Here is a 26,637-nt window from a genome sequence, read left to right as displayed (position 1 = left end):
ACAATCCCATATTCAAACTGTCATTAAGGACCAAAAAGAAATCTTCACCAATCACCGGCCATAAAATTTTATAAAAATCAACAGGAATCCCGTCAATACCAGGAGCCTTTCCATTTTCCATGTCCATCATAGCAGTATATAGTTCATTTTGTGACAATGATTGTTTAAGCACATTATTAGACTCCTCATCAATCTTTGGAAGATCATTAAGAAAAGAAAATGTTTCATCTTCTCTTTGAACCAACTCACATTTATATAAATTTGAGTAGAAATCAACAGCGTGTTTGCGTATTTCACTAGGTTCAACAAGCTCTTTCCCAGTATCAGATCTTAATGAGTGAATAATACGACTTTGTCCATTTTTTTTTTCCAAATTGAAAAAAAATTTGGATGGTGCATCCATTTGTGAGATGCTTTGAAAACGGGAACGAATTAATGCCCCTTGTGCTTTCACACCCAATAAGTCTGCAAGCAAATCTTTTTTAGATTTACTACTTTCAAAACATTCACCGTCACTTGTAGAAGCTGTTGTGCTCCAAAGTTCAATTATTTCAAATTCTAACTTTTTCATTGACTGGGCCATTTCTTTTGTAGCATTTAAAGTATACTCTTGACAGAGTTGTTTAATGTGAACCTTGCCACAATCCCACCACTGTTGCAAGGAAGTATAAAACAGTTTTTGTTCTTTAAAATTTTCCCAAAACAAAATAAAAGTGTCAATAAACTTTTTATCATTTAAAAGTGATGTATTAAAATGCCAATACGCACTCTTCAAATTCACAGAATTAATGAAAATGTTACAAATAACACAACAATGATCAGAAAAACCAACTGGAATTATTTTACAATCTCTAGCCAGATTTGCTTGAAAATGAAACACATAAAGCCTATCCAGCCTTGCCATAGAAATAAGATTATCTCTACTATGTGCCCAGGTATATTGTCTATTCTTGTGATGCATGTTTCTCCAAACATCACACAAATCAAATGCTCTTATTAGTTGTGTAAGAGCTTTTTGTGAGGCGACATGTGGCTCTAAGTGATTTCTGTCTAACTGATCATTTTCAGTACAGTTAAAATCTCCACCAAGGAACAACAATTCTTCCGAGTTTAAATCTTTCATAGCAACACTAATTGTATCAAAAAACACTAATCTTTCAGCCCCTTTTGTGGGGGCATAGACATTTAAAAAAGTCATTATAGTGTTTTCAAACTTAGCTTTAACTTTTAAAAGACGACCTTTAACTATTTCTTCTATTTCACAAGAAATTGGTAGTGATTTCTTTGAAAACAAAACAGCTACTCCGCCACTATTAGAAGACATATGACTCATAAAAATTTGCCCATCCCATTCTTTTTTCCAGTCTACCTCATTTTTTAAGTCACTATGTGATTCTTGAATAAACGTAACATCAATGTGCTTTTGTTTTATAAATTCAAACAAACACATTCTCTTCTGACAGTCTCTGGCACCATTTAAATTGAGAGTTCCAATTTTAAAGTCTCCCATAGAAAATGATGGTTTTAAGAAACAGAAGTAATTAAAAGAAACAGTCAGCAAGGCAAAGACTTCTACCAGAAAAAATAAGTTACACCATATCTTGTTTTTCATCATTAAGGATTCGCTTTCTAAGTTTACTCACAATTTTTCTGAGACGGTAAACATCTTTATCTACAAAAGCACCTTCTTTCATTAGAATTTTTGCATCATTAATGAAAGTTGAGCGATCAGGGAAATAATCTTCAACCTGAACTCCAGGTAGGCCTTTAGTTTCTTTCAAAAATTTGCTAATTTCCTCAACTTTATATACTGTTTTCTGGTTTTCATTTTCATTTTGCGATGAAAGATGGGAACAATCAGAAGTATTGGAATCCGTAGAGTCACTTTCATTTTCTGAGTATAAACATTCAGCTTCATTTTTGTCTTTTTTTGCTTGTTTAATCACCTTGCTCTGACAAACTTTCTTCCTTTTAGTAGGGACTTTGAAGATTGACTCTACGTCCATCTCTAAATCAACAACACCCTCACTGACCTGTTTATCAGCAGTCATTGTATCTGTATTTACAGAGATGTCACTGCTTAAATTAGCCTTTTCAAAAACCATAAGATCATATCCAGAGCACAAACCTGCAGTAACCTCAGCCATAGTGGGTTTATTTGGCTTAATGGCAACCGCTTTACCAGAACCTGACTCAACAGCATCAGAGGCCACAACATCCTCTGTAACAGACACAGCCTCAGAATGAGCACTCTGAGAGTTCGGCTGTACAGTAGCATCTTCATCCACTTTTTCAGGACAGGCACGTATCAGATGACCAATTTTGCCACAACCAAAGCATTTCATTATGCTTTCAGATGTTGCATAAACTGTATAGTTAAAGTCCTCAACTTTAACATTAAAAGACAGATTAAGTTCGTCAGCATTATTCTTCAAGATCATATAAACCTGTCTCCGAAACGACACTACATGTTTCAGCAAGGGTGATTTGCAGCTAAGAGCAATTTTCCTAATGGGGGAAACTATCTTACCAAAGGAAGACAATTCTTTAGCAATACTTGCATCAGAAACAAAAGGAGGCACGTTTGACAAAATAATCTTTCTGGAAGGGCTACTAAGAGGGAGAACAGGTGTAAGCGCGGCGTTAATTACGACTCCCGTTTGAACAACCTCGTTTGCTTTTTCAATCGCGTTTAAAAACAAAACAATCGCGTTATTCATTTTAGAAGCAGAAACAATAGCGTTGTAACCAACAACGTTGCCAACTGCTAGCGCACATTCCTCTACGGTACATTTACACAAAATCTTAATCCCATGACGCCGAGTCAAACCTTCACTACCCGAAACACCTGAAGCAGCCATGCGTCCCGGCAAACGCCGGGAGCAGACTCCCACAACTTTCACAAGAAAAAAATAGTCTTCTTTAACAAATAACCAGGGCCGGCGCGTGCCTATAGGCGAACTAGGCAGCCGCCTAGGGCGGCAGCTCAGCCAGGGCGGCAAGAGAGAGAGAAGGCGAGAGAGCGAAAGCGAGAGAGAGAATTTTTTTTTATAAATTTATTTGTTAGTTTTACATTAGGTAGGTTACAATTATCGCACTTATATCAACAACATTTTTTCCCACTCCATTAGTATGAATTTAAATTAACTTTAAATTTAGAATAAAAATTCCCGCCCGATCGCGCCCCCACCTCACTTAGAGCAGCATCGATTAGTATATGCGTGCAAAATACGCTCGACTGTTCCATCCGTTCCGTGGAAGAGCGCTTTCCGCTGCTTCGAGACCATGGGCGCTTATTTGGACTTTTATATGACATCGCATCTCTCAAAGAAATAGGAGAACAGCCTACAATAGTTCTTCAGGATTGCTTAAGACTGGAAAAGTATGGCGTTATTTCCCTGTCAAATGTCGAGAGCGCAAATCTCTCTCTGCTCGCACGCGGAATGTAATGTGCGAGCGCGAATCTTCCTGCTCGTGCGCGAGAACTCTGCGTGCGCTCTCAGATACGCTGCTCTTGTTAGAAATGTTTGTCTGGGCTCACTCAGAGAATATGCCTGCACTTAAAACGATTATGCAATGTTATTATGTTTGATTATTTAATTTCTGTACCTGAATCACTGTGTCCTGCAGCTTCAACTGTTCACTTGTATTCAATAATGTTTTACATTTATATTATTAGGCTGAGAATTGTGAAATTTCACTGATATCTACTGTTGTGGGTGCTTATTTATTGTTACATATTTAATAATAATAATAATAATAATAATAATAATAATAGATTTTATTTATAATGCACTTTTCATTCCGAAGAATCTCAAAGTGCAACAAGGGGGGGGGGGGGGGGGGAATAACAACAAAAAAATGAATAACAAGTAAAAATATAGAATACTACAAACAATCAACCAACACAGAAAACAGAACAGAAACAGAGCTGATGGTGAACAGAAACAGAGCTGATGGTGAACAGAAAACAGCTGATGGTGGAAGTCTCTGTTAGCTCCGCAGCACACTGTGGTCCACTCCATGTTTCAGATTTCTCCCAGCGGCAGTGTCCCGATGACATCGCTGAGACACGACAGCTGAAGACCAGATGATGGGTCTTCTTCATGATGATTCAAACGATGGGGATCGCTGCAGCACCATGCAGGAGGCAGAACATTCCTCCGGGCACTTCTGTGGACACACCGGGGCCGGCGCAGATGTCGCTCCACGGTCGCAATGCAGGACGGAACAGCGGCGCAGCCGAGAAGCAGAACATCCCAACATCATGCCGGACGCCGACGACGAGAGCCCGGATGACGCTAGCCCGGTGCAAACTTCAGCCACCATGCAGCTTAAGCCCAAGGGAGACCACCAGTGAGCACCCGCGGCGAGAAACATAAAATGTCCTCCAAACCAGAAACCAACCGCAGCAATTCAAATGTAAACATTAGAGAAGCGGTTGAAAACGGCGAAACGACGAACAACGACTTCTCAGTGGCTGCCAGCAATCAGCAACAGTCCCAATTGTAGCTCTGACTGTTAGACTAGTCACAAACATAAGGAAATAAAATAAAATGTAAATCTAATAGTACATTAACATGATTTGTTGTGGGTGGAGAAGCGGCGAACAGACGACGCCAGCGTCCTCTCCCCCACGTTGCCTAGCCATTTAAGGTTACATTGGTCAAAAGTCTTGTTCTGCCACTGCCAGTGGATTATTTAGAAATGTATGCCAACTTTTGCGGTGAAAGATAACTTAACTCACAAATTGCAGTAACATTTTCCCAATAAAATGGATTTCATTAATTTAGTAGTCAGTATTTTTAATTAGTTTTATTCTGTTGCATTTGTGTTTGATGCAGTTAGATATATCATAATTTTACTGGGGCATTTTGCCCACGTATCTATTATTACATTATATATGCTTATATTATATCTATTAGGGGGCATTTTGTTCAGATTTTAATTATTTTTGCCTTTTGGAATCTGAATTCGCGATTGCACTGGACACGTTTTAAGTGCAGGCATATTCTCTGAGTGAGCCCAGACAAAACATTCTAACAAGAGCAGCGTATCTGAGAGCACGCAGAGTTATCGCGCACGAGCAGGGAGATTCGCGCTCGCACATTACATTCCGCGCGCGAGCAGAGAGAGATTTGCGCTCGCGCACTATATTAATGTACTTTCGTGCTACAATAATGCGCTCTCGAGTTTGCAATCTTGTGGTGCATATGGTACGCGGTTTTTCGCGTGCATATGATACGCACTTTATGGCGTATTATACATACGAACCGTATTATTAGGGTTATGGCGTATTATACGCATAAAGTGCGTATCTATTTATACGCATGACCATGAGATTGTGTTGATTTTTCCAAATGTTTTTATAGCATTGAGAGTGCTTCTCACTCTCCCCGTCACTGTGAGCTCTGGAGAACGCAGTTTCTCAAAGCTCAAACTGATTAAAAATGATCTCCGAGTCCGACGTACAATGACAAAAGACAGACTCAATGGACTAGCAACAATTGCAATTGAGCATGAACTTGTAGAAAAAGTTAAACTCGAGGACGCAACCAAAGCGTTTGCCGCTGCGAAAGCCCGAAGCGCACGCTTCTGAAATGTAGGCTATTATGTGAATCAGTGAATGTCTGTTTGTGTGTATCAGTCAAGAAAAAATCAAAACCTCCAATGAGCTAAAAAGTTGCGTGCATCAGGTCCGTGTATCATCTGATCATTTCATTTCCTGTTAGGAATGGAATAATGAGAACAGATAAATCCGCTTGTTTATTCGTTTTTTTGTTTAGTTTAAAAACGAAAAATTTGATTTTGGCTCGATTTTTCATATTTCGTTTGCGGTTTATGGGTTCGATATTTCGTTCGTACTTTTATTCTGCTGTGCTTAACTGAGGAAGAGCAGTTTGATCTTCGGCTGACCAATCAGCAGACACGGGCGTATAATTACCGCCCATGTGTAGAAATCGAATATTCAAGCTGTTTATTCATTTTCTACCTCTGAACGAAAAACGACAAATCATGCTGAATTCTTGTTTTTCGTTTTGTTTAAAAAATGAAAAAACGAAAAAGGAGCCGTTTTTTGTTTTTGAATACCATATACACTGACCTATGTTTAGTTTTATTCGGTACACTGTCTATTATAAAACAGAAATTGCAGCTGTAGCACTGTGTACTTTTTTCACGTTGCAGAATGAAAAATAAAATCTGAAAACATGCTTGCACGTTTTTATTTTAGTTTAATTTTATAGATAAAGAAAATATTAATTTGTATGTACATGCATCTTAAGGATACCTAATTGTGAGTGGGGCGGCACGATCGTGCTCTGCCTAGAGCGGCATTTGAGCTTGCGCCGGCCCTGCAAATAACACACACAAAAACAAACAAACACAACACAACAAACTACAAAAAAGTTGGAAAGAGATCACTCACCAAGCAGTCCACTCACTCACTCCACAATCACTCGCACATGCGCACAGAGAGAGAGAGAGAGAGAGAGAGAGAGAGAGAGAGAGAGAGAGAGAGAGAGAGAGAGAGAGAGAGAGAGAGAGAGAGAGAGATTTGTGGGCCAGGCTCAAAAGGGGTCCAGTTGACTGAGGGAAACTAAGGTCTTGTTGCAGAATCAAGGAGCTCTTTCATTTTTCTAGTAGGTTATTGGATACACTGTCGAAGGAAAGCAGCTACGAAGGCAGTTAAATCAGTTTTAATCTCAGGAAAATAATTATTTATGAAAATTTCCATATGCAAAGGATAAAGGCTCCTCTAACAACATTAAGAGAAAATCCCTGGATATAATATTTTTGTCAGTTGTTTTTGTGATTGTATTTATTTTGGGAACCACTCGTCTGCAAGAGCTGGACTAAACTCATGCGCGCGCTTATTTAACGTCAGCAGGTGTTGGAGCCGCGCAAACCTGGATTTTGAATAATCGTCGTTTATGTGGGGAACAAGACGGTAAGTTAACCTAAGTTTTTAATATGTTCGTTTATCAAGTTTTAATTAGCATTACACTTCGTCTTCGCCTAAAAATGAGGCTGTCATGACTTAGCCTATACCCAAGTTGTTCCAAACAGTCTTATTTTTTTAAGTGGGACACAAAAGGAGACGTGAATAATGACTGAAACTCAGTCACCCTTTACTTTATTAATAAAAAAAGTAAACTGACAGTGTCAGTTCTTAACATTCTGCCTAATATCTCCATTTGTGTTTCCCGAAAGAAAAAAGTCGGTTTTGGAATGGCATAGGGTAAATTGGTGAATTTTCATTTTAGGTACCCATTTGCTTATGAAAGTTATGAGCGAAAATCGTTGTTGTTGTTGTTGTTAGGCTATTATTAAAAACACCATATAGGCAAGTGTATTGTTACTTATTTGGTACATGGTCAAACATTTTTGTAATACTTGTTTGAGCAAAAGAAAGAGTAAAAAGTTGCGACATGGCCAGAATACTACACAGTAATGTCTTTCATGCGCAGGGACCGTGAGAGCGGCGCGTGTGCTACAGTACTGCACTATGAGCGCGTGATTTATGCCACTGGAGAGGAAGCACATCTCCACCTGAGAGGACACGCGCGTGCGCCCCTGCTTATTTGCGCGCGCTGTATTTACAATCGATGCTGACCATTCCAAATTGAAGAAAGGAGAAAAATAGACTGAATCACATATCTGGCAAATGGAGATCCACAAGTACCTGCTCTTGTTAAAGATCACCGTTCTTCTCAAAGGTGAGTTTAACCAGTTTGGACATGTGTTTATTTGCATTGATTTGTGCTGTATACTCTCTCAGTCACGTGGTGTTCATGTAAAATAAAACCTGCAAATAATGTTTTAAGTAAAAGCATTTGAAGCTGTCATGTGTAAGATACCCACAGTCAACCCAATCTACTGACTGTGACTCCAAGGACATTATTTATTTGTTCAGCTTAAAATCTGTCTAAAGGTAAAGTTTTACCACAGATTAATGTTATAGAGTAATTACTAATTAAAGTGTAAAGCATGAAAATGTTCTATCAAATCAAAACAACACTTTCCTAGCAGTAGTGTTTTTTTTATTATTTTTTACTGAAATTACTTGCATTATAGAGGTTATTCTCTATTAACTGATTTCATCAGGACATCAAAAGATCTAACTATGGAGGTTATGAGGTAGACTTTTGTTTAAATTCAATGAAAGAAACTAAGATTTTAGATAAAGTAGCCTACTTGTAGCACAATTAGGTCACATATCTGGACAAATGACTGTAAACGCTAGAACTGGTGCTTTATGGACCACAACAAATGCTGTTGAAGTATTTCCAGACTGTAGTTAAGTTTAATGCCACCACTAGTTGTATTGTGTGCATGACATGTGTATATACATGTTGTTACAGACTGCGTACTGTAGGTGTTGGTGTCTGTTTTTGTGCATATGCTGCTGTGGCTGCTGATAGATTTTGCAGATGCTCAGTGATGCTCTTGTGTCTAGCTATGTTCTTCTGTGCTTTAGATAGAGAACACAGGTGTGGACTCTGGGAATTCCACCCCCCCCTTTACCCCCTCAATTTCCCACTGCATTTTTCACTGCATTTCTCACTCTCAACCCACACACACATACCCTCTAAGGACAGTTGATTGAGACATTACATGACAAATATGGACAACATAAGGCAGTAAAAGAAAACAATAGACAAGCTATCCGCTGAAAAGTTTTTTTTTCTGTTTGGAAAGAAGTGTGATTTAAAAACAGAAAAGTGACATGTATATCCTTACACTGAAAGTGAGGATGAATGTTTGTCTGCATGGACATTTCATTGACCCAAAAATAGCTGACAGAAATGGGGAGAGAAAAGAGAGTAGGCTACACTACTTTACTGTTTAAATTAACATGGATAAAATTGTTTCCCATTTCAGTGGGTTTCTTAGTAACATGTTCTTTCTCAGTAATGTGTCCCATATGTGTTCACATATTACTCAAACTGCATGGCTGAACTGTACATTTGCATTTCTAATAAGACTCATTTAATTTGACAGTAGTGGGTGAGAATGCCCATCTCAATGTGGCTAAAAAAAGCATTTATGTATGTAATAATGTACATGTGTTTTCGTGTGTAAGGGGTGAGAGAATATAGGCTGCTTTTCCAGGCTATTCGCCACCAAGCTACATAAATGTTTACAGTTGTCATGACAGGGCCCTGGAGGCATGGACCAAGAAAACCCACAGAGCTGAGACAGAGGACCAAAATATACTTTAGCTCTCTTTCATACACAGAAACAAACATTGAAGAATGAGAACAAAACAAGTGTGAATGAGAAGAGGGGTGTATTTGCAGGGTTTTTTTTGGATGAAGATAGTTTGGAAGAGATAAATGACCCCTAAGAGACACTTTTGGACACTTAAGTCGCACTTAAACACGTCTGAACATCATTGGCTCTGATGCTTATTTAAAATAATGTATGAAGTCAGTTTACCTCAAGTTCACACAAGTGTCCTGCAAAGTAAACCACAGGTGTAGTTCATCACATTAACTGTGGACATGTTCAACTAACAGTAGTTCTCAACCATTTTGATTTGAAGGCTGCCCACTGTCCAACACAATATTTTTAAGACCCAATATTCCATAGAGATGTGAAATCAGGTTGGTGCTTTCTTTCTTGCAAGAGAGGTTGGCAGGACTGCTGTCACCCTCCACTTTGAATGTGTATGTGGCTGCCACGGCAAATCACAATGAAGTGGATGGAAAGTCTTTAGGAAAGCACAACCTGGTCATCAGGTTCTGTAGAGGTGCCAGGAGGTTAAATCATTCTAGACCACGCCTTATCCCATAGTAGGACCTCTCTGTAGTCTTGCCGGCTTACAGAGAGCTAATTTTGAGTCTCTTTGAAGACAACCCTCCTGACCACGCTCACCTACATCAAGTAGGGGTGGGGCACTGCAGGAGTTCTCTGTCAGCGAAACCTGCTTTGATTTCGGTCCGGCAATCTCTCATGTGATCCTGAGATCCCGGCTGGGCTACTTTCCCAAAGTTCCCACTACCCCTTTTAGGGACTAAAGTCTAGACAAATAGACTTTTTATTTTATTAACAAATGGTGGGATTGTTTATGTAAACATTTTGTGATTGCAGAAATTATTTTGATTCAGTATGTTGCATATATATATATATATATATATATATATATATATATATATATATATATATATATATATATATATATATATATATATATATATATATATATATATATATATATATATATATATGTAGCCTCTTTGAAGGTTTGCTGGTGCTTCCCAATACCTCAATGAAAAGAATGGGAAAAGAAATTTAAAAAAAGAAAAGTGACTATTGACTAGTGAGCATAACTACAACAGAGGAAAAAGTGCAAAACAGAAAAATTAGGAGCACGAGAATTCAGGCAAGCTTTAGGTTACATTTTGTGAACATTTAGGCAGAAAAAAGGAATGAATTACAGAGCGTGTCCCATTTCTTCTTTGATCACTGTGGATCCCCCTCGATGTTCTTGTTCCACTGGAAAGAAAGAGAGGATGAGAGACTGAAAGAGAGAAATGCAGGCACCCTATTTGAGGTCTGTGGGATTTGGTTCTCTGCCTGCCCCCTTTCTGAAAGCCTCCCCTCTGCTTTTTGGGTAAACAATCCTAAAAAATCCACAAGCACAACTTCACCCATAGTGAATGGGCCTCAGTGTATGTGTGGGTCAAAACTGTATCACACAAAACTGAAAAATCTGTTGGTATTATGCTAGGAGTGTGAATGACTGGTAATCTTTGTTTCACACATCTGTTTTGGCCAATCGGGTTGGTTTGAATTACATTTGCCATGAGTTACAAATCCACTGGTGAACTTTCCCTTCAGCCTCTCTCTCTCTCTCTCTCTCTCTCTCTCTCTCTCTCTCTCTCTCTCTCTCTCTCTCTCTCTCTCTCTCTCTCTCTCTCTCTCTCAGTCATATAAAAGCCAGGTCTGTATGTCATAACAGGGAACCACTATGTTCGGTAGTTATTACAACCGCCGCCCTTCCCTCTCTTCCCTTCTCTCTTTTTCTCTGACCTTTTCCTGTCTGTCTCTCCATCCATCCAGTTCATTCATCAACTACAGTTGTTCTTCAATGCTCTTACTCTCCAGCATCTTGGACACTTGAGATGCCAATATGAATCTTTCTTGAGCTTTATTTGCAAATATATTTACATATATATATTTTTTGTCCGTAACTAGTACATTCAGTCAGTGCTAATTTTGGAAATTATTGCTTTGATCTTATCTTCTCGGATGACTCTACTCGGGTGTTGACAGTTGATAATTGGCAGTCTGTGTTTGGATAATGCCTAGCGCTAGTCAAAACCTTCCAGTGGCCATCAAGAAGTTTAAATTTTCCATCCCACAGCTCCTAAAATTCAGCGACCGCACATTTCCGGCGTGCACTGCGGTCATTAAGGAACTTGGACTTCTGCACAGACCACGTTTCATCCATAGAGGCTCTCGACGCGGGCTTGTTTACCATCAGCCTGAACACTCGGCTTCAGCCATACCATCCATCTGGACCTCTGTCGGACATATACCGCGTCATCACAACAATGTTGCTCTCCGTTTTGGTAACACAGGATCCCTGCGAGAGCTCACCAATCTAAGCTGGACTGCACAAGAAACACTGCAAGATCTTTTAGCACAGAGCATGACAGAAAACGTGGAGTGGATTTTAGTGTATTATGGCCAATAACGAGATTCACCCCCCCATAAACGCTCAAAATAGAACTTTTTAAAGTACAATCCATCACAAATAATTCAACTTTCATCCAAGTCCTCATCATGGATAAGAGATTATACCTAATGTGCTTAATGGAAAGATGGCATCAGCCTGCAGTTTACTCAGCACTTAATGATGACTGTCCTCCTGGTTAAAGCTACCTGGAGAAAGCCTGTTACACTGGACGTGGTGGTGGCTTAGCTGTAATTCATTGACAATCATTGAAGCTGTCTTTTCTCCCTTTGCCCACATGCAGTGTCATCATTTGAATTCCTTGCTTTTAAATGTAAACCCCCTTTTTCTTTGACAATACTCCTTATTTATCGCCCCCCAAAAAATCTGTTTTTATCTCTGCAATGCATGACTTTCTCACAACACTCTGCTCTACTTCTGCCAACATTTTAATATTCATGTAGATACCCCCTCCTGCCACCTGGCAGCTGAGTTTCTGCAATTATTGGACTGCCTCGATCTCCAACAGCATGTGGATGGCCCCACTCATTCTAGGGGGCACTCTCTGGACTTGGTCATTTCCAACTCTCCTCATATTAGAAACCTCTTGGTGTATGATCTAGGTGTGTCTGACCGCCAGGCCATCTCAATCGAGAGGCCACGCCCCTCTTCCCATACCAAAGATTACCGTCACATTTGCTTCAGGAACCTGAAAAAGATTAACCAAGACACTTTAACTACAGACCTTCAGCAATTCTCCTCTGCTGATCTCTCCTCAGTCACGGAGTCGGTCAACTTCTACAACCAGTCTCTGAACAGCATTCTGTCAAAACTAGAATGGTCACCTTCTCGCACTCAGCCCCCTGGTACACCAGCGAACTGCGGAAGATGAAGACGGTTGGGCGTGTACTTGAGTGGCGTATCAAGCTCTCAGGACTCACTGCTCATAGGCAAGCCTATAGAGATCATCAGAAGGCCTACACAAGGTCCTTGAGAGATGCTCAGTCTCAGTTCTACTCTTGCATTATCAACAATAACCCTGGAAACTCCAAGAAGCTTTTCTCCACTGTTAATCACATCCTCAAACCGCAATCTCAGTCTTTTTCAGAAGCCACAGAAGAGAGGTGCAATAAGTTTATGGCCTTTTTTTTAGGAACAAAGTAGACAACATCCACTTGCTCCTATCTAGCACTTTCGATATGCCTGATTAATCAACAATTGAATCCATAGCCAGGGTCCTTCCAACATCTCTGCTGCTTCTCCATCATCACGCGGCGCGAGGTTGAGGACATCATCAGAAAAGTGAAACCATCCACCTGTGCACTGGATCCTTTTCCCACAGCCTTGGTAAAATCTAACCTCTGTGTCTTAAGTCTCTTTATAACCAAGATGATTAATAATTCCCTCCAGGCTGGCCATGTTTCTTCATCTCTAAAAACTGCTATCATCAGACCACTTCTTAAAAAATCCACTTAAGACCTAGATGTTATTAACTACTACAGGCCCATCTCCAACCTCCCATACCTCTCTAAGATACGGGAAAAAGTTGTTGCTGCACAGCTTCACGTCCATTTGGAGCAAAACAATCTATATGAGAGATTTCAGTCTGGTTTCTGCTCAGGACACAGTACAGAAACAGCTTTTGTCAGGGTCACAAACAATCTATTCATGGCAGCAGATGCTGGTTCCCCATCCCTTCTCATACTCCTGGACTTAACTGCAGCTTTTGATACTGTTGATCATAACATCCTCCTTCACCGTTTACATTCCACCATCGGTCTCTCTGACTCGGTCCACAACTGGTTTTCTTCTTTTCTCACAGGGAGAACTTAATATGTTGCATTTGAAGAAGCTACATCCATTTACATTTACATTTATGCATTTGGCAGACGCTTTTATCCAAAGCGACTTACATTGCATTCAAGGTACACATTTTACATTTTTGTCAATTTTGTCAATTTTTGTCAATGTGACATCTCTGTCACAATGGCCCTCATTTATCAATCTTGCGTAGAAACTGGTGTATATGTTGGCGTAAGATTATGCTTACACTCCTCTCACCGCCTGATTTATGAAGCTGTGCGTACCTCTGCAATCCAGGTGTACGCAATACTTGCCCTTGATAAATGCTGCGGCTGAAAACGATCTTCATTAGAATAACGTGCCCCTATATATTCAAGTCTCCGCCTTCCCCACGCCCTCATTTTACGCCATGGACAAACAGAAGACGGCAAAGAAGCGAAACTTCTCAGACGTGGAGATCGGGCGTGCTCAATCATCTCACTAGTCAACTAGTCAAGGCACTGATTAGGGCATAAGTCAATGGGCTGACTCCCTGATCAGTGCCCTGACTACTGAACTATTGAGATGATTGAGATGCGCCCATCGAGATCACCAGGGAAGTGGAAAAAAAAACCCGAAATTGTTTTATTTGGGAGTTTAAAGAGTGGAATTAAAGGCACCTATAAAAACAAAATATGGACACAAATAACGAGTACTGTTAATAGTGTGGAGGTTGAGAAGTGCACTCCAGCAGTTTAAAGCTGTTTGGATGATAAATTACCATCACTGCATTATTTTACAGCACGTTTTGAAAAAAATAGCATTTAATTTCTTATCACGGCATGTATTGGGGTGTACAATAGTGATGATGATGTGATGTGGAGTAAGATTCATTCACATTAATAACTACATGACAATTTGTAAGATTCTTATTATTATTATTATGATTTTTATTCTTAATGACGCTTGTTATTTAGAAGAAGAATGTCGTTTTTATTGATTTTATTATTATTTAAAAGAAGAAGGTCATTTTTATTATTTTGTCAGTCTGAATTATTTAAGTCCCAGTCCGTGCGCAGCTGCCGGGCCAGGCGGGCCTGAAGCGTGAGATAAAGCGCACAGGCTCGCGACTGGAGGAATACACATGCCTAAAAATCAAACGCTTTGGTAAAGTCACAAAAATTAAACATTGACGTTCATGTTGCACAAAAATAAACACTGAATGTTGTTGTTGTGGTTTTTAACAGTGGGTCATATAGCATATCTTGTCAGTGCGTTTTGTGGTGTTAGGAATTGTTTTTCTGCGCATTTTCCCACTAACTCAAACGTGCGTACACCACCTCCTGAGCTGGCGTAGGATTTGAGCGTGCCGTACGCCAACGTCCATATTGATAAATCTCAAAGTCACCGTGGGTTTGGGTGTACGCAAGGTGTACGCTGGAAATTTGGTGTACGCACTTTTGATAAATGAGGGCCAATGTCACCTGCGGCGTCTTTCAAGGCTGATGACACTCAACTTTACCTTAGGACAAGTTCATCTCCCTCTGCTCACCTCACACCATCCACTTTGATCACATGTCTGGATGAGATAAAGGTGTGGATGAAGCAAAACTTTCTGCAGCTAAACAGCTCCAAGACTGAAGCTATCCTAGTCGGCACTCCACTTCAGGTCCAGAATTCCGTTATCACCAGCATTGCTTTCTCTGATCAGGGCATTCCACTTTCCACTTCAGTCACCAATTAAGTGGTCAGAATGGAATCACAGCTTACTTTTGAAGCTCACATCAAACACCTGTGTAAGACCTCCTTCTTCCACCTCAGAAACATTGCCAGACTTCGTCCCATACTAACACTGGCAGATGCGGAGAATCTTGTCCACGCCTTTGTCTCCTCTAGGCTGGACTTCTGCAATGCGCTCCTTATCGGCATCTCTAGCAAAAATCTCCAGAGGCTGCAGTGTATTCAGAACAGTGCTGCTAGGATCCTCATGAGGGTGCGCAAATACGACCATATCACCCCCATTCTAAAATCACTCCACTGGCTTCCTGTGTTGTACAGGATCGAGTATAAGGTCTGTCTCCTTATACACCAGTGCATCCATGGTGACGCACCCTCCTATCTCAAGGAACTCCACCACACAAACTTCCACATGTAACCGCCGCTCTGTTTCAATGTATCTTCTTGGAACTCCCACAACCAAACTCTGTACTATGGGAGATCGGGCCTTCTGCTCTGCAGCCCTCAGTCTGTGGAATGCTCTCCCTGACTGTTTTAAGCGTGGTCTTAAAACCCACCTTTTTAGCAGAGCTTTTAATTGATTTGTTACTTCTTAATTTTTCTGTTTTATTTATTGTATTTTATTTACTTATTTATTAATTGTTGTAGCTTGTTTTATTCTGTAGTACTTTGAGATTTTGTTTAATATAAAGTGCATTATAAATAAAATTATTTATTATTATTATTATTATATTTATCAACTTTGCATTTTGGCCTCAGCATAGACCATTTTTATTTAAGATTTGTGTATCCTTTGAAAAAAGGACATGAAAGAAATCATGCCAATCCTGCGAAACGATTAAAATATTTAATTGAGATTAATCGCATGATCGTCAGTTAACTCTTAATTAATCGCAACTTAATCGCACAATTTGTATCCGTTCTTAAAGGTGCACTATGTAGTATTTTTGCAGTAAAATATCCAAAAACCACTAGGCCGGTGTTATATATTTTGTTCAGTTGAGTACCTACAATATCCCAGATGTTTCCAACTATTTGTAAATTGTGAGAAAATTGCTATTTTTACTAAGGACAGGGACGTTTCAGCATTGCATTTGAGGGAGTCGCCTGTCAATTGCGTCATATCTGCGCTTTAATCTTAGCAGTGTGAACAAGTGAACCCACGGAGTAATGTCATAACATCGTTTTAAACATACTTAAATGTATCTAATATGATAAACAGAGCTGCATTACCTCAAAATCATAACCGGAAGAGCGGATCTGTGCAGGCTTCCGGCGACTGTGTCCCGTCCCGTCATAATAAAAGTCCCGGTATTCGCAAGGTGGGTATTTGTTTAACAATCGCTCTAGCAGCTGTGCCCAGGTCCACAACACTCGGTCCTGCTCTGATTTAGACTACAGTAACGTTAATAACCGCATGCATGAACGTGATTTCTGCCCGAGTCCTATTTTCCACCAGCTGTGATGAGAAGACCACATCTCCCAAGATGCTGCGCTCACACTTTGCGTCATCAAACTACACATTTGTTTTGAATAGGTGCCCTCCAGTGGACGGAAAGTTGCATAGTGCACCTTTAATGTACCTTAAATAAATATGTTTCAAGTTTTTAATACTCAAATCAACATGGGTATGGACAAATGCATGCTTTAAGCAAATTTACGTTTATTATTAGTGAAACCACACTCAACAGAGCATGAAGACTAGACATGTATCAAAGGTCATAGATGTTTTTCAAATAACTTATTCATGTTTTTTAAGCATATACATTTAAAAAGTCAGAATAATCAGTGATTTCTCTCATTTTAAGAATATAAATAAAGGGAGTTTTTACACTGGCAGTTTAGTTCAGAACAAGGCACAGTTCGTATGAAAAATTGGTAATGTGAAAGCTGTCATGCAGATCTATGAGTGCACCAGTACCGCACCATACCTAGATGAGGTCCATATTTCACGAGTATAAATATTGTGTGGTCCCTTTAAAGGAAGTGTATGTAAGATTGTGGGCAAAACTGGTACTACAATCACTTTTAAATGACTGTAGAGCAGCGTATCCAGCAGGATCAGCCAGGATCCACCAGGAACTTTTGTAGCTGTAGCTGTGGTAATGAGAGATCTGGCAACTCGGATGCCGAAACACTATTGACTAAGTGATTGTAGATAGATGGAGGGTGGAGGTTTCGGGTTCAGGCTTCAGGCCGAAACACAACATGTCAACATCAACATCAGTTGAGGGCTGCAACAACCACTTTTAAATGACAATATCCTGGCCGGACTACTGTTGTCAGTGATATAATTATTTGACATTAATATGATTTCTTAATGTCTAGTGACATATCAGGGCCATTTTATGATTAATTGAAATACATACAGTTCCTTTAAGAGATGCGCAGTTCCCTGTTGAACTGCTGGTATTTTGTGTATGTGTGTGTGCGCCGAACTGTGCCACAATTCATGTGAGAAACACAGACATGGGAGCTCTCTTGTTCAGAAAAGTAACCTGCTGCATATTTTTTTAGCCGATTGCAATATATTTAGTCCAATACAACACATGTAGTGTACTGTAAGTGGTGATGGTGTTAATGATTTACCTAGGATATGAGCGAGAGTGAGCTAGCAGTGTATTCGCGCATCGCGCACGGACTTGGAATATTTAGTCCAATACAACACATGTAGTGTACTGTAAGTGGTGATGGTGTTAATAATTTACCTAGGATATGAGCGAGAGTGAGCTAGCAGTGTATTCGCGCATCGCGCACGGACTTGGAATGCAGAGAATGTGCTCAGTGTTAAAACACTTTTCTCTCAACCTGGAGTCTAATAAAAGTTAAGCAGAAAATATGTTAGCTTATATACGCTATAACTGCACTTTAACATTAACATTATTACGTTTCAGAGTAATGTTAATGTTAACCCTTTTCTTTCCCTATTAATGTTTGCTGCTGCATCCTTATTGTCTATGGCTTATCTCAATTTCTCCAACTATGGGCTAGGGCTAGGCCACGGATTAAACAGAAAATGTGTGCTGCGATAATCGCGCGTTAATAATATTAGTGCTGCTAAAATGAATTTGCGTTAACGCGTTAATTTTGACAGCCCTAGTTTAAACCTTTACAATTTACAATATAACTACATGTCATTTTAGTAGAAACTTTGGTTACCATGGTAAAGTTTTGTATTAGAAGTGTGCTATAACAATTAAATGTTTTGAGATCAAAATGGTGAATGTGATTTCACCAAGTAGAAAATATACCTGGATCAGCAATTTGAATGATCCTGCAACTACATAACAAACAACCAATTAGATTTGAGGGATTGGTTAATAAGTATCAAGTATATTGTTATGTATACTTTATCTAAAAAGTATACTAATATCAATGTACTGGTAGGTAAATACTTTAAAGCTAGCAATTTTGTTTTTAAGTTTATGAAAGTACGCTTTGAAGTATACAACTAGTAAAAGCCTCTGCTTTTAAACAACAACAACAAACTCTAGCTTCATGCAGTCTGTTTAACACTTTAAAAAAAAAATTGGATGGGATTCAGAACTGTGATCAAAACATAGATGGAGTAGATTTTGTCCATCAACTCCCCAAAGCTTCACACTCCTATACTTTATCCTGGGGCGACATTACATTCTGTAACATTGGGCATATTTGATTAATATGCTGTTTAATATTTGATCCTCATGTTATTGTACATGTGCAGAAATGCTTCTATTTCTTGTTTCTGCTTATTCTTTATCTGTGTTTTGAACTGGAGATTCTGTAATCTTTCAGAAGATGCATAATAGTGTCCGCCTACTGTAGAGCAATGAAAACAGTAAAGGGGTGTGTCATAAATGACAGAAAACTATGTATTTAATAGGCTACACAATCAAACAAGTTAACAGAACTATAAAACAAGTATACAATACTAAATTATACTTTTAAGTATAACTGGATCAAAAGAGTAGATGTATAGGCCAAATATACATTTCTGTCAGTAAAAGTAAGGTATACTTTATGTAATTTTAAGTACACTCCTAAACAAAATCTTAAGACCAGGAGATTCATTGCAAGTTTTACACATTTCGCACTAGTGGATCATAACCGGGTTGTAAGTGCTGCTTCAAAATGCCAAAAGAAGAAACAGGAGCAAGAGACAAAAAATAGAGAGTAGGCAGTTTATTGAAACCTGCATTTAAACTGAAACGGGCCGTTCATCAGCTGATCAAAAGTTTAAGACCATAGCCCAAAAATAAACACACAACAGTACTAAAAGTGTGAGTAGCCCCACAGTTCTTGTTGATCACTTCAAAAACTCGTTTTGGCATGCTTGATGCGACTGTTTCCAGGAGGCTGGTGGGAACGTTGCTCTATGTGGTGAAGATGGCTCCACGAAGGGCATCCACGGTCTGGAACTGACGTCCATTTTTGTAAACTTCCCTTGCCATCCATCCCCAAATGTTCTCAATGGGATTTAGATCAGGGGAACACGCAGGATGGTCCAAAAGAGCAACGTTATTCTCCTGGAAGAAGTCCTTCGTCAGGCGGGCGTTGTGAATTGCAGCGTTGTCCTGTTGAAAGACCCAGTCATTACCGCACAGACGGGGGCCCTCGGTCAAGAGGGATGCCCGCTGCAACAGATCCACATAGCCAGTTGCCATTTGACGCCCCTGCACAACCTAAACTCCATTTTCCCATTGAAGGAAAAAGCACCCCAGATCATGATGGAGCCGCCTCCACTGTGCCGCGTAGAAAACATCTCAGGTGGGATCTCCTTGTCATGCCAGTAACGTTGGAAGCCATCAGGACCGTCCAGGTAAAAAAAATTCTCGTCAGAGAATAAAACTTTCTTCCATTTTTCAATGTCCCATGTTCGGCACAAATTCTAAACGGGCAAGTTTGTGTCCTGGGAGGAGACGTGGCCTTTGAAGACGTTTTTTTGTTCTTGAAGCCCTTCTCTAGCAGATGACGTCTTATGGTTATTGGGCTGCAGTCAGCATCAGTAAGGGCCTTAATTTGGGTTGAGGATTTACCTGTGTCTTCACGGACAACCCTTCGGATCCTGCGGCTCAGTGCAGGTGAAATCTTTTTGGGTCTACCACTTGACTTTTTTGTCCCATAACTCTCAGGATTTTTTAAGAAATGTAAAATGACTGTCTTACTGCGTTCACTCTCAGTAGCGATGACGCGTTGCGAAAGGCCTTGCTTGTGCAGCTCAACAATCCTGCCACGTTAAAAGAGAGAAAGCCTTTTTGCCTTTGCCATCAGGAGATCATGAAAGCCATATTTTTGTGCAGATTTGACCTTTTTATGGCTTTGGTCTTAAACTTTTGATCAGCTGATGAACGGCCTGTTTGAGTTTAAATGCAGTTTTCAATAAATTGCCTACTCTCTATTTTTTGTCTCTTGCTCCTGTTTCTTCTTTTGGCATTTTGAAGCAGCACTTACAACCCGGTTATGATCCACAAGTGCAAAATGTGTAAAACTTGCAATGAATCTCCTGGTCTTAAGATTTTGTTCAGGAGTGTATATCTCTGATAACTAGATAAAATGTATTTTATTGAGAAGTAAATGAAAGTTTGACTGAAAGTATGCATTCTTATTTTAAAGGAAGAATACCAATAGCACACTTGAATAAACTGTTTTTTTTTATTATTATTTTGCCAAATCTTTTATTTCAAATAAATGCTGTTCCTCTTAAATTTCTATTCATCAAAAAATCCTGAAAAAACTACAGTGATTGAAGTGTATTTTCTCTTCCAATTATTTTGAGTGTTTTTTTTCCTTCTGTATTTCATTTCTGTTTTCCTTTGTTTCCATAGTTATTGATTACTCTCACTTGTGCCTTATTTGCTTCTTGTTTTCCCGTGTAAACATACCCCCAGTGTTTTAGTTATCTTATAACTGGTTATGTATCGGTTATCGTTTATCAGTTTACTACTGTATGTAGTTTTACTATGTAGTCTATCTATTTATCTAATGCATGATCTTTTAGGAGTGAAGATGTCTATAATATTTACTACTATAGCCTACTATACTGTATATTCTACTAGTAAGACTCAATCTCGCTCTTTCTTTTAGGGCTGTGTGAGTGTTTTAATATTGATGTGAAGAGGCCACGGATCTTCAGTGGGCCTGAAGATGCTCTGTTCGGCTTCTCTGTGCTACAGCACGATGACAATGGAGAAAAATCGTGAGTACTTTTCGGCACTTTTTAGTTTTAACTCACATTTAGTGGTGAATAAAGATGGTAAATAAATTACTAGGTTCCATTATATTAAAATGCCATTAGGCAATCACGAACGATAACAAAACAAGTTTATACATGCATAATGTTTTGGTGCTCTTTAAAGGTCTCCTTTGTAAAGGTTATTTTGACATTGTATTCTCAGTGACTCATTGTTTTATGAACAGAATTCTGGTTGGTGCTCCATGGGATGGACCACAAAATAACAGGAAGGGAGATATTTACAAGTGCATTGTGGGAGATGAGATAAATTCCAATTGCTCAAAAGTTAACCTAGGTATTGGTTTAACTCTCTGGCTATCAGCATTTACTTCAATAGCAGTGTTGTGCGTGGAGTACTAGTTAACAAAATGTTTTTGTGTTATTCTGTGTATAGGTGAAAATGCATTTCAGAACGTGTCTCGAAATCTTAAAAACTCTCATTTGGGGATGACGCTGACCCCTGCTGCTTCAGATGGCTTCCTGGTGAGATTATATTTGAATTTCAGCTATATTTTGGATTATTCAAGCAGGTTTAAGTATATATATATATATATATATATATATATATATATATATATATATATATATATATATATATATATATATACACAAACCCGATTCCAAAAATTTGGAACACTGTATAAATTGTGAATAAAACCAGAAACAATGATGTGGAAATTTAAAATTTCAATATTTCATTCACAATACAACACAGATGACTTATCAAATGTTTAAACTGAGAAAATGTATCATTTTAAGGGAAAATATGTTGATTTTAAATTTCTTGGCATAAGCACATCTCAAAAAAGTTGTGACAAGGCCATGTTTACCATTGTGTGGCATCCCCTCTTCTTTTTATAACGTCTGGGGACTGAGGAGACAAATTGCTCAAGTTTAGTAATAGGAATGTTGTCCCATTATTGTCTAATACAGGCTTCTAGTTGCTCAGCTATCGTAGGTCTTCTTTATTGCATCTTCCTCTTTATGATGCACCAAATGTTTTCTATGGGTGAAAGATCTGGACTGCAGGCTGGCCATTTCAGTACCCGGATCCTTCTTCTAAACAGCCATGATGTTGTAATTGATTGCCACACGCACTCATGCAACCCCATACCATCAGATATGCAGGCTTCTGAACTGAGCGCTGATAACAACTTGGGTTGTCCTTGTCCTCTTTAGTGCCACTTTTCCAAAAAGAACTTCAAATTTTGATTTGTCTGACTTCAGAACAGTTTTCCACTTTGCCACAGTCCATGTTAAATGAGCCTTGGCCCAGAGAAAACGCCTGTGCTTCTGGATCATGCTTAGATATGGCTTTTTTTGTGACCTATAGAGTTTTAGCCGGCAACGGCAAAATGGCACAGTGGATTGTGTTCACCGAAAATGTTTTCTGGAAGTATTCCTGAGCCCATGTTGTGATTTTCATTACAGTAGCATTCCTGTATGTGATGCAGTGCCGTCTAATGGCCTGAAGATCAAGGGCATCCTGTATGGTTTTCTGGCCTTGACCCTTACACACAGAGATTGTTCCAGATTCTCTGAATGTTTTGATGATATTATGCACTGTAGATGATTGTTACATTCCCCTCTGAGTCTAGGGGCCATGAGGGAAGATAACAATTGAAAAGCAAAGATACCTGGAAATTATCATAGAGATGTAAAAAAACAAATGAAACGTGGAGAACACACTTCAGCCTCAGTCTCAGAGTGAAAACAAAACACCACTTTAAGTAAAAGTAATTGTATTTCATTTCTACATATAACCAAAAGCTTAACTGAAATGTGGGAATAAATCTTCAGGAGAGAGTATGGCCTAAAACAATAAACAAAATGGAAGCTAACTAAGGTTTAAAAGAGCTACCTGCCCTGCACAAAAACAAAGATGAAAATGAACAACATAAACTTTCCTGAGCTTCCTCTCTAACCAAAAAAACTGGAGAAAAATATTACACAAAATAAAAAGGCACTCTCTCCCTACCTTTTCCAAGAAACTGGAACAAATTAATTACTAGAGGTGACAAAAACTGACAATACCTTTTAGTTACCCACAAAGTCAGCTAGAATGATACCTCCACAAGCATTGTCCTTCTAAATAAAACACACACTGGGACATAACAATGATGATGACTTTAAACTCTTTGCAATTTTTCTCTGAGAAACTCCTTTCTGATATTGCTCCAATATTTTTCGCCACAGCATTGGGGGAATTGGTGATCCTCGGCCCATCTTGACTTCTGAGAGACACTGCCACTCTGAAAGGCTCTTTTTATACCCAATCATGTTGCTAATTGACCAAATTGGTCCTCCAGCTGTTCCTTATATGTACATTTAACTTTTCCGGCCTCTTATCGCTACCTGTCCCAACTTTTTTGAAATGTGTAGCTCTCATGAAATCGAAAATGAGCCAATATTTGGCATGACATTTCAAAATGTCTAGCTTTCAGCATTTGATAAGTTATCTATATTCTATTGTGAATAAATTATACATTTATGAGATTTGTAAATTATTGCATTCCTTTTTTATTCACAATATGTACAGTGTCCCAACTTTTTTGGAATCGGGTTTGTATATATCGTTCTCGAAAAAATTAAGAGACCACTTAACATTGAGAAATCAATAATTTTTTTCCAGAGTTGTATATATATGTGTTTGTTTGTGTGTGTGTGTGTGTGTGTGTGTGTGTGTGTGTGTGTGTGTGTGTGTGTGTGTGTGTGTGTGTGTGTGTGTGTGTGTGTGTGTGTGTGTGACAAAATGTCCCCACAAAGATGGCAATATCCGAAATCCTTGTCCTTGTGGGGATATGTCCTTGTGTGTGTGTGTGTGTGTGTGTGTGTGTGTGTGTGTGTGTGTGTGTGTGTGTGTGTGTGTGTGTGTGTGTGTGTGTGTGTGTGTGTGTGTGTGCGTGTGTGTAGGCATGAGTTTGTACATATTTGTGGTATGGTGTGTTGAATGAGTGGTTCTAAAGTCCCCTTCTCTGTCTCACTCAGCCACCACCATCTGCTATGACAACCATATCCATGCATGTGACCACCTGCAAAACAGTGGCCACTATTAAAATTCGGTCATCATTTACTCACCCTTGTTTCATTCCAAATCATATGACTTTCTTTATTTCTGTGGTGTGCAAATTTAGAAAAAAACAATACTTCTTGAAGATTCGGAGCGTTATGAATCAGCGTATCGAATCAGCGGTTCGAATCACCAGTCACGTGATTTCTGCAGTTTGGCGGTTTGACACGGAATCCGAATCATTAATCAATATTCTGATTCATAATGCTCCAAAGCTTCATGAAGCATTGTTTTGATCGGCCATCACTATATAATTTAACTTGTGTGCTATAATACAGAATATCTTCTGAAGCCAGGATTACAGATTTGTGTGAGAAACAGAATAATTTATGTAAATATTATTCACTAATAATCTTCCCCTCTTATTATTTCTTAAAGGGAACAAATTAAACCCAAAAATGAAAACTCACCCTCATCATTTATTCACCCTCATGTCATCCCTATCCAATCGCCGAAATACACAAATTAAACTATTTTTTTATATTCTTTAAGGGGGGGTGAAACACTTAGTTTCAGTCAGTGTCATGTCAATCTTGAGTACCTATAGAGTAGCATTGCATCCTGCATATCTCCGAAAAGTCTTTATTTTTTTAATAATTATATAAGAAAGATGCGCTGTTCCGAGTCTTTCCGGAAAAAGCCGAGCGGATGGGGGCGTATCGTGTGAGCGGAGCTAAAGAATGACGTGTGCACGTCGCTGTTATTGTGTTGAGTGCGTCGTAAAGCTGTGTCATCCCTAACAGCGGGAAAAAACTTTATTCAAAATAAAAATATGGCTTTTAATCAGATACAGCCATACATCTATGATCCGGAATCAGACCCAGAGGCTGCAGTTGAACAGGAGCAGCAGCAAAAACGACTACAGCAGGACGTCTCTATGTGGTACAAGTTATACACTAACTATATAATATGCTTAGCGGCTTGTGTTATTTACATATTTATACTTGAATTATATCGTCGTATTTTTGTCTTTGAAGGTGTACATGTGAGAAGTGCAGTTGTGCACGTGTGTGTGTGTTTACGCGTGGTTTGTGTAGACAATAGTAACGTTATTAAGCGGACTGGTTTTGCACGGCAGGCTAAGTTAGTGTTTACATAGAAAGACACGGAATAGTAGCGCATTTGAATGAAGAAGCGTGCTTATTTAGTTCAACATATTTCCCCACTCTTTGTGTATTGTTGTTTGGAGTGCTTTTACAATACACAAACATAAAGTTACACATATAGTGGCCAGCTAAACAAATGTACACGCACTACACATCGCATGCTCCATTGATCAATTAACTATACGTGATCATGTTTGGGCTACTTGATGAGCATAGGCAAAAACACAGACATTTGAAGCAGTCTAACTCACCGCCTGCAGTTCTAACGTTGGGACCTTTATCGTTGGGACTGCTCCATCCTTCAGCATTAGGCGATCGGAAAAGCCGGCGTCGAACTGGGCCTTGTTTATGAAACAGTCGGCACCGAAATGCAGCGAACAGATATAAACATTCGCGCAACTCAGTTGCTGATCCGGAAAAGCAAATTCCATCCACTGTTGCCTTAGCGCGGGGTTTTTTGGGGAATCTGTGCAGGACTGTCTTGGTCTGGCAACCAAAAACGCACTTTTTTGGTGACATTGTTAGTTGTGCACATCACCTGTTCAGCGCATCCTACAAGCCAGCGCTTTGATGGGCGTAGGCTGTTACTTTCGCTCTCTCCCTCTCTCTCTCTCACGCGCTTCCGGTAGAATTGTCCGTAAGGCCCATACAAGGAAATTCCGCCCCATTAACGTCAAAGTGGACGCATGATCGCAAAAAAACCCCCTTTCACCCCCCCTTTAATCATTTTTCTTCCATCCATTGAAAGTCCATGTGACCAAAACTTAAACAAAAAATGCAAAAAAATCTGAAAAAAAACCTGAACAGGAGAATCACAACAATTTGGAAACATATCATTCAGACATCTTTCATTGAAAAAGATCCAACTCAAAACAATGTTGGATGTCAAGACTTCCAATGAATAACAATGTAAAATTTTATCTATTTCTCTTATAAAGCTATCTTATGCCCTTAAAAACCATGAACTATAGCAGACAAGTCTTATGGAAATACCAAGTCCTGATTTGCATAGAAAGTAAAGAAAGTCGTATAAGTTTGGAACAAT

General features: G+C 39.2%; 1 protein-coding gene across 2 annotated transcripts in view; it reads left to right on the top strand.

Moving 5' to 3' along the window:
* Positions 1-6,666: 6,666 nt before the first annotated feature.
* The window catches only part of itga10 (integrin, alpha 10), a 62,709-nt gene continuing 42,738 nt past the window's right edge, over positions 6,667-26,637 (top strand). Inside the window, exons 1-5 of one of the 2 annotated variants that reach the window (XM_067449012.1) lie at positions 6,667-6,949; positions 7,470-7,718; positions 21,269-21,380; positions 21,602-21,711; positions 21,811-21,899. In XM_067449012.1, the coding sequence (XP_067305113.1) occupies positions 7,667-7,718; positions 21,269-21,380; positions 21,602-21,711; positions 21,811-21,899 (363 nt within the window). In that variant the 5' untranslated portion in view covers positions 6,667-6,949; positions 7,470-7,666. Of the gene's footprint in view, positions 6,950-7,469; positions 7,719-21,268; positions 21,381-21,601; positions 21,712-21,810; positions 21,900-26,637 lie in introns of those variants that run through there. The other variant, XM_067449013.1, reaches the window with a different exon arrangement.

The sequence above is a fragment of the Pseudorasbora parva genome, chromosome 7 (genome assembly GCF_024679245.1).
Source record: "Pseudorasbora parva isolate DD20220531a chromosome 7, ASM2467924v1, whole genome shotgun sequence".
Classification (NCBI taxonomy): Eukaryota; Metazoa; Chordata; class Actinopteri; order Cypriniformes; family Gobionidae; genus Pseudorasbora; species Pseudorasbora parva.
The sequence above is the reverse complement of the archived record's forward strand: the minus strand, read 5'-3'. Positions and strand labels throughout refer to the sequence as shown.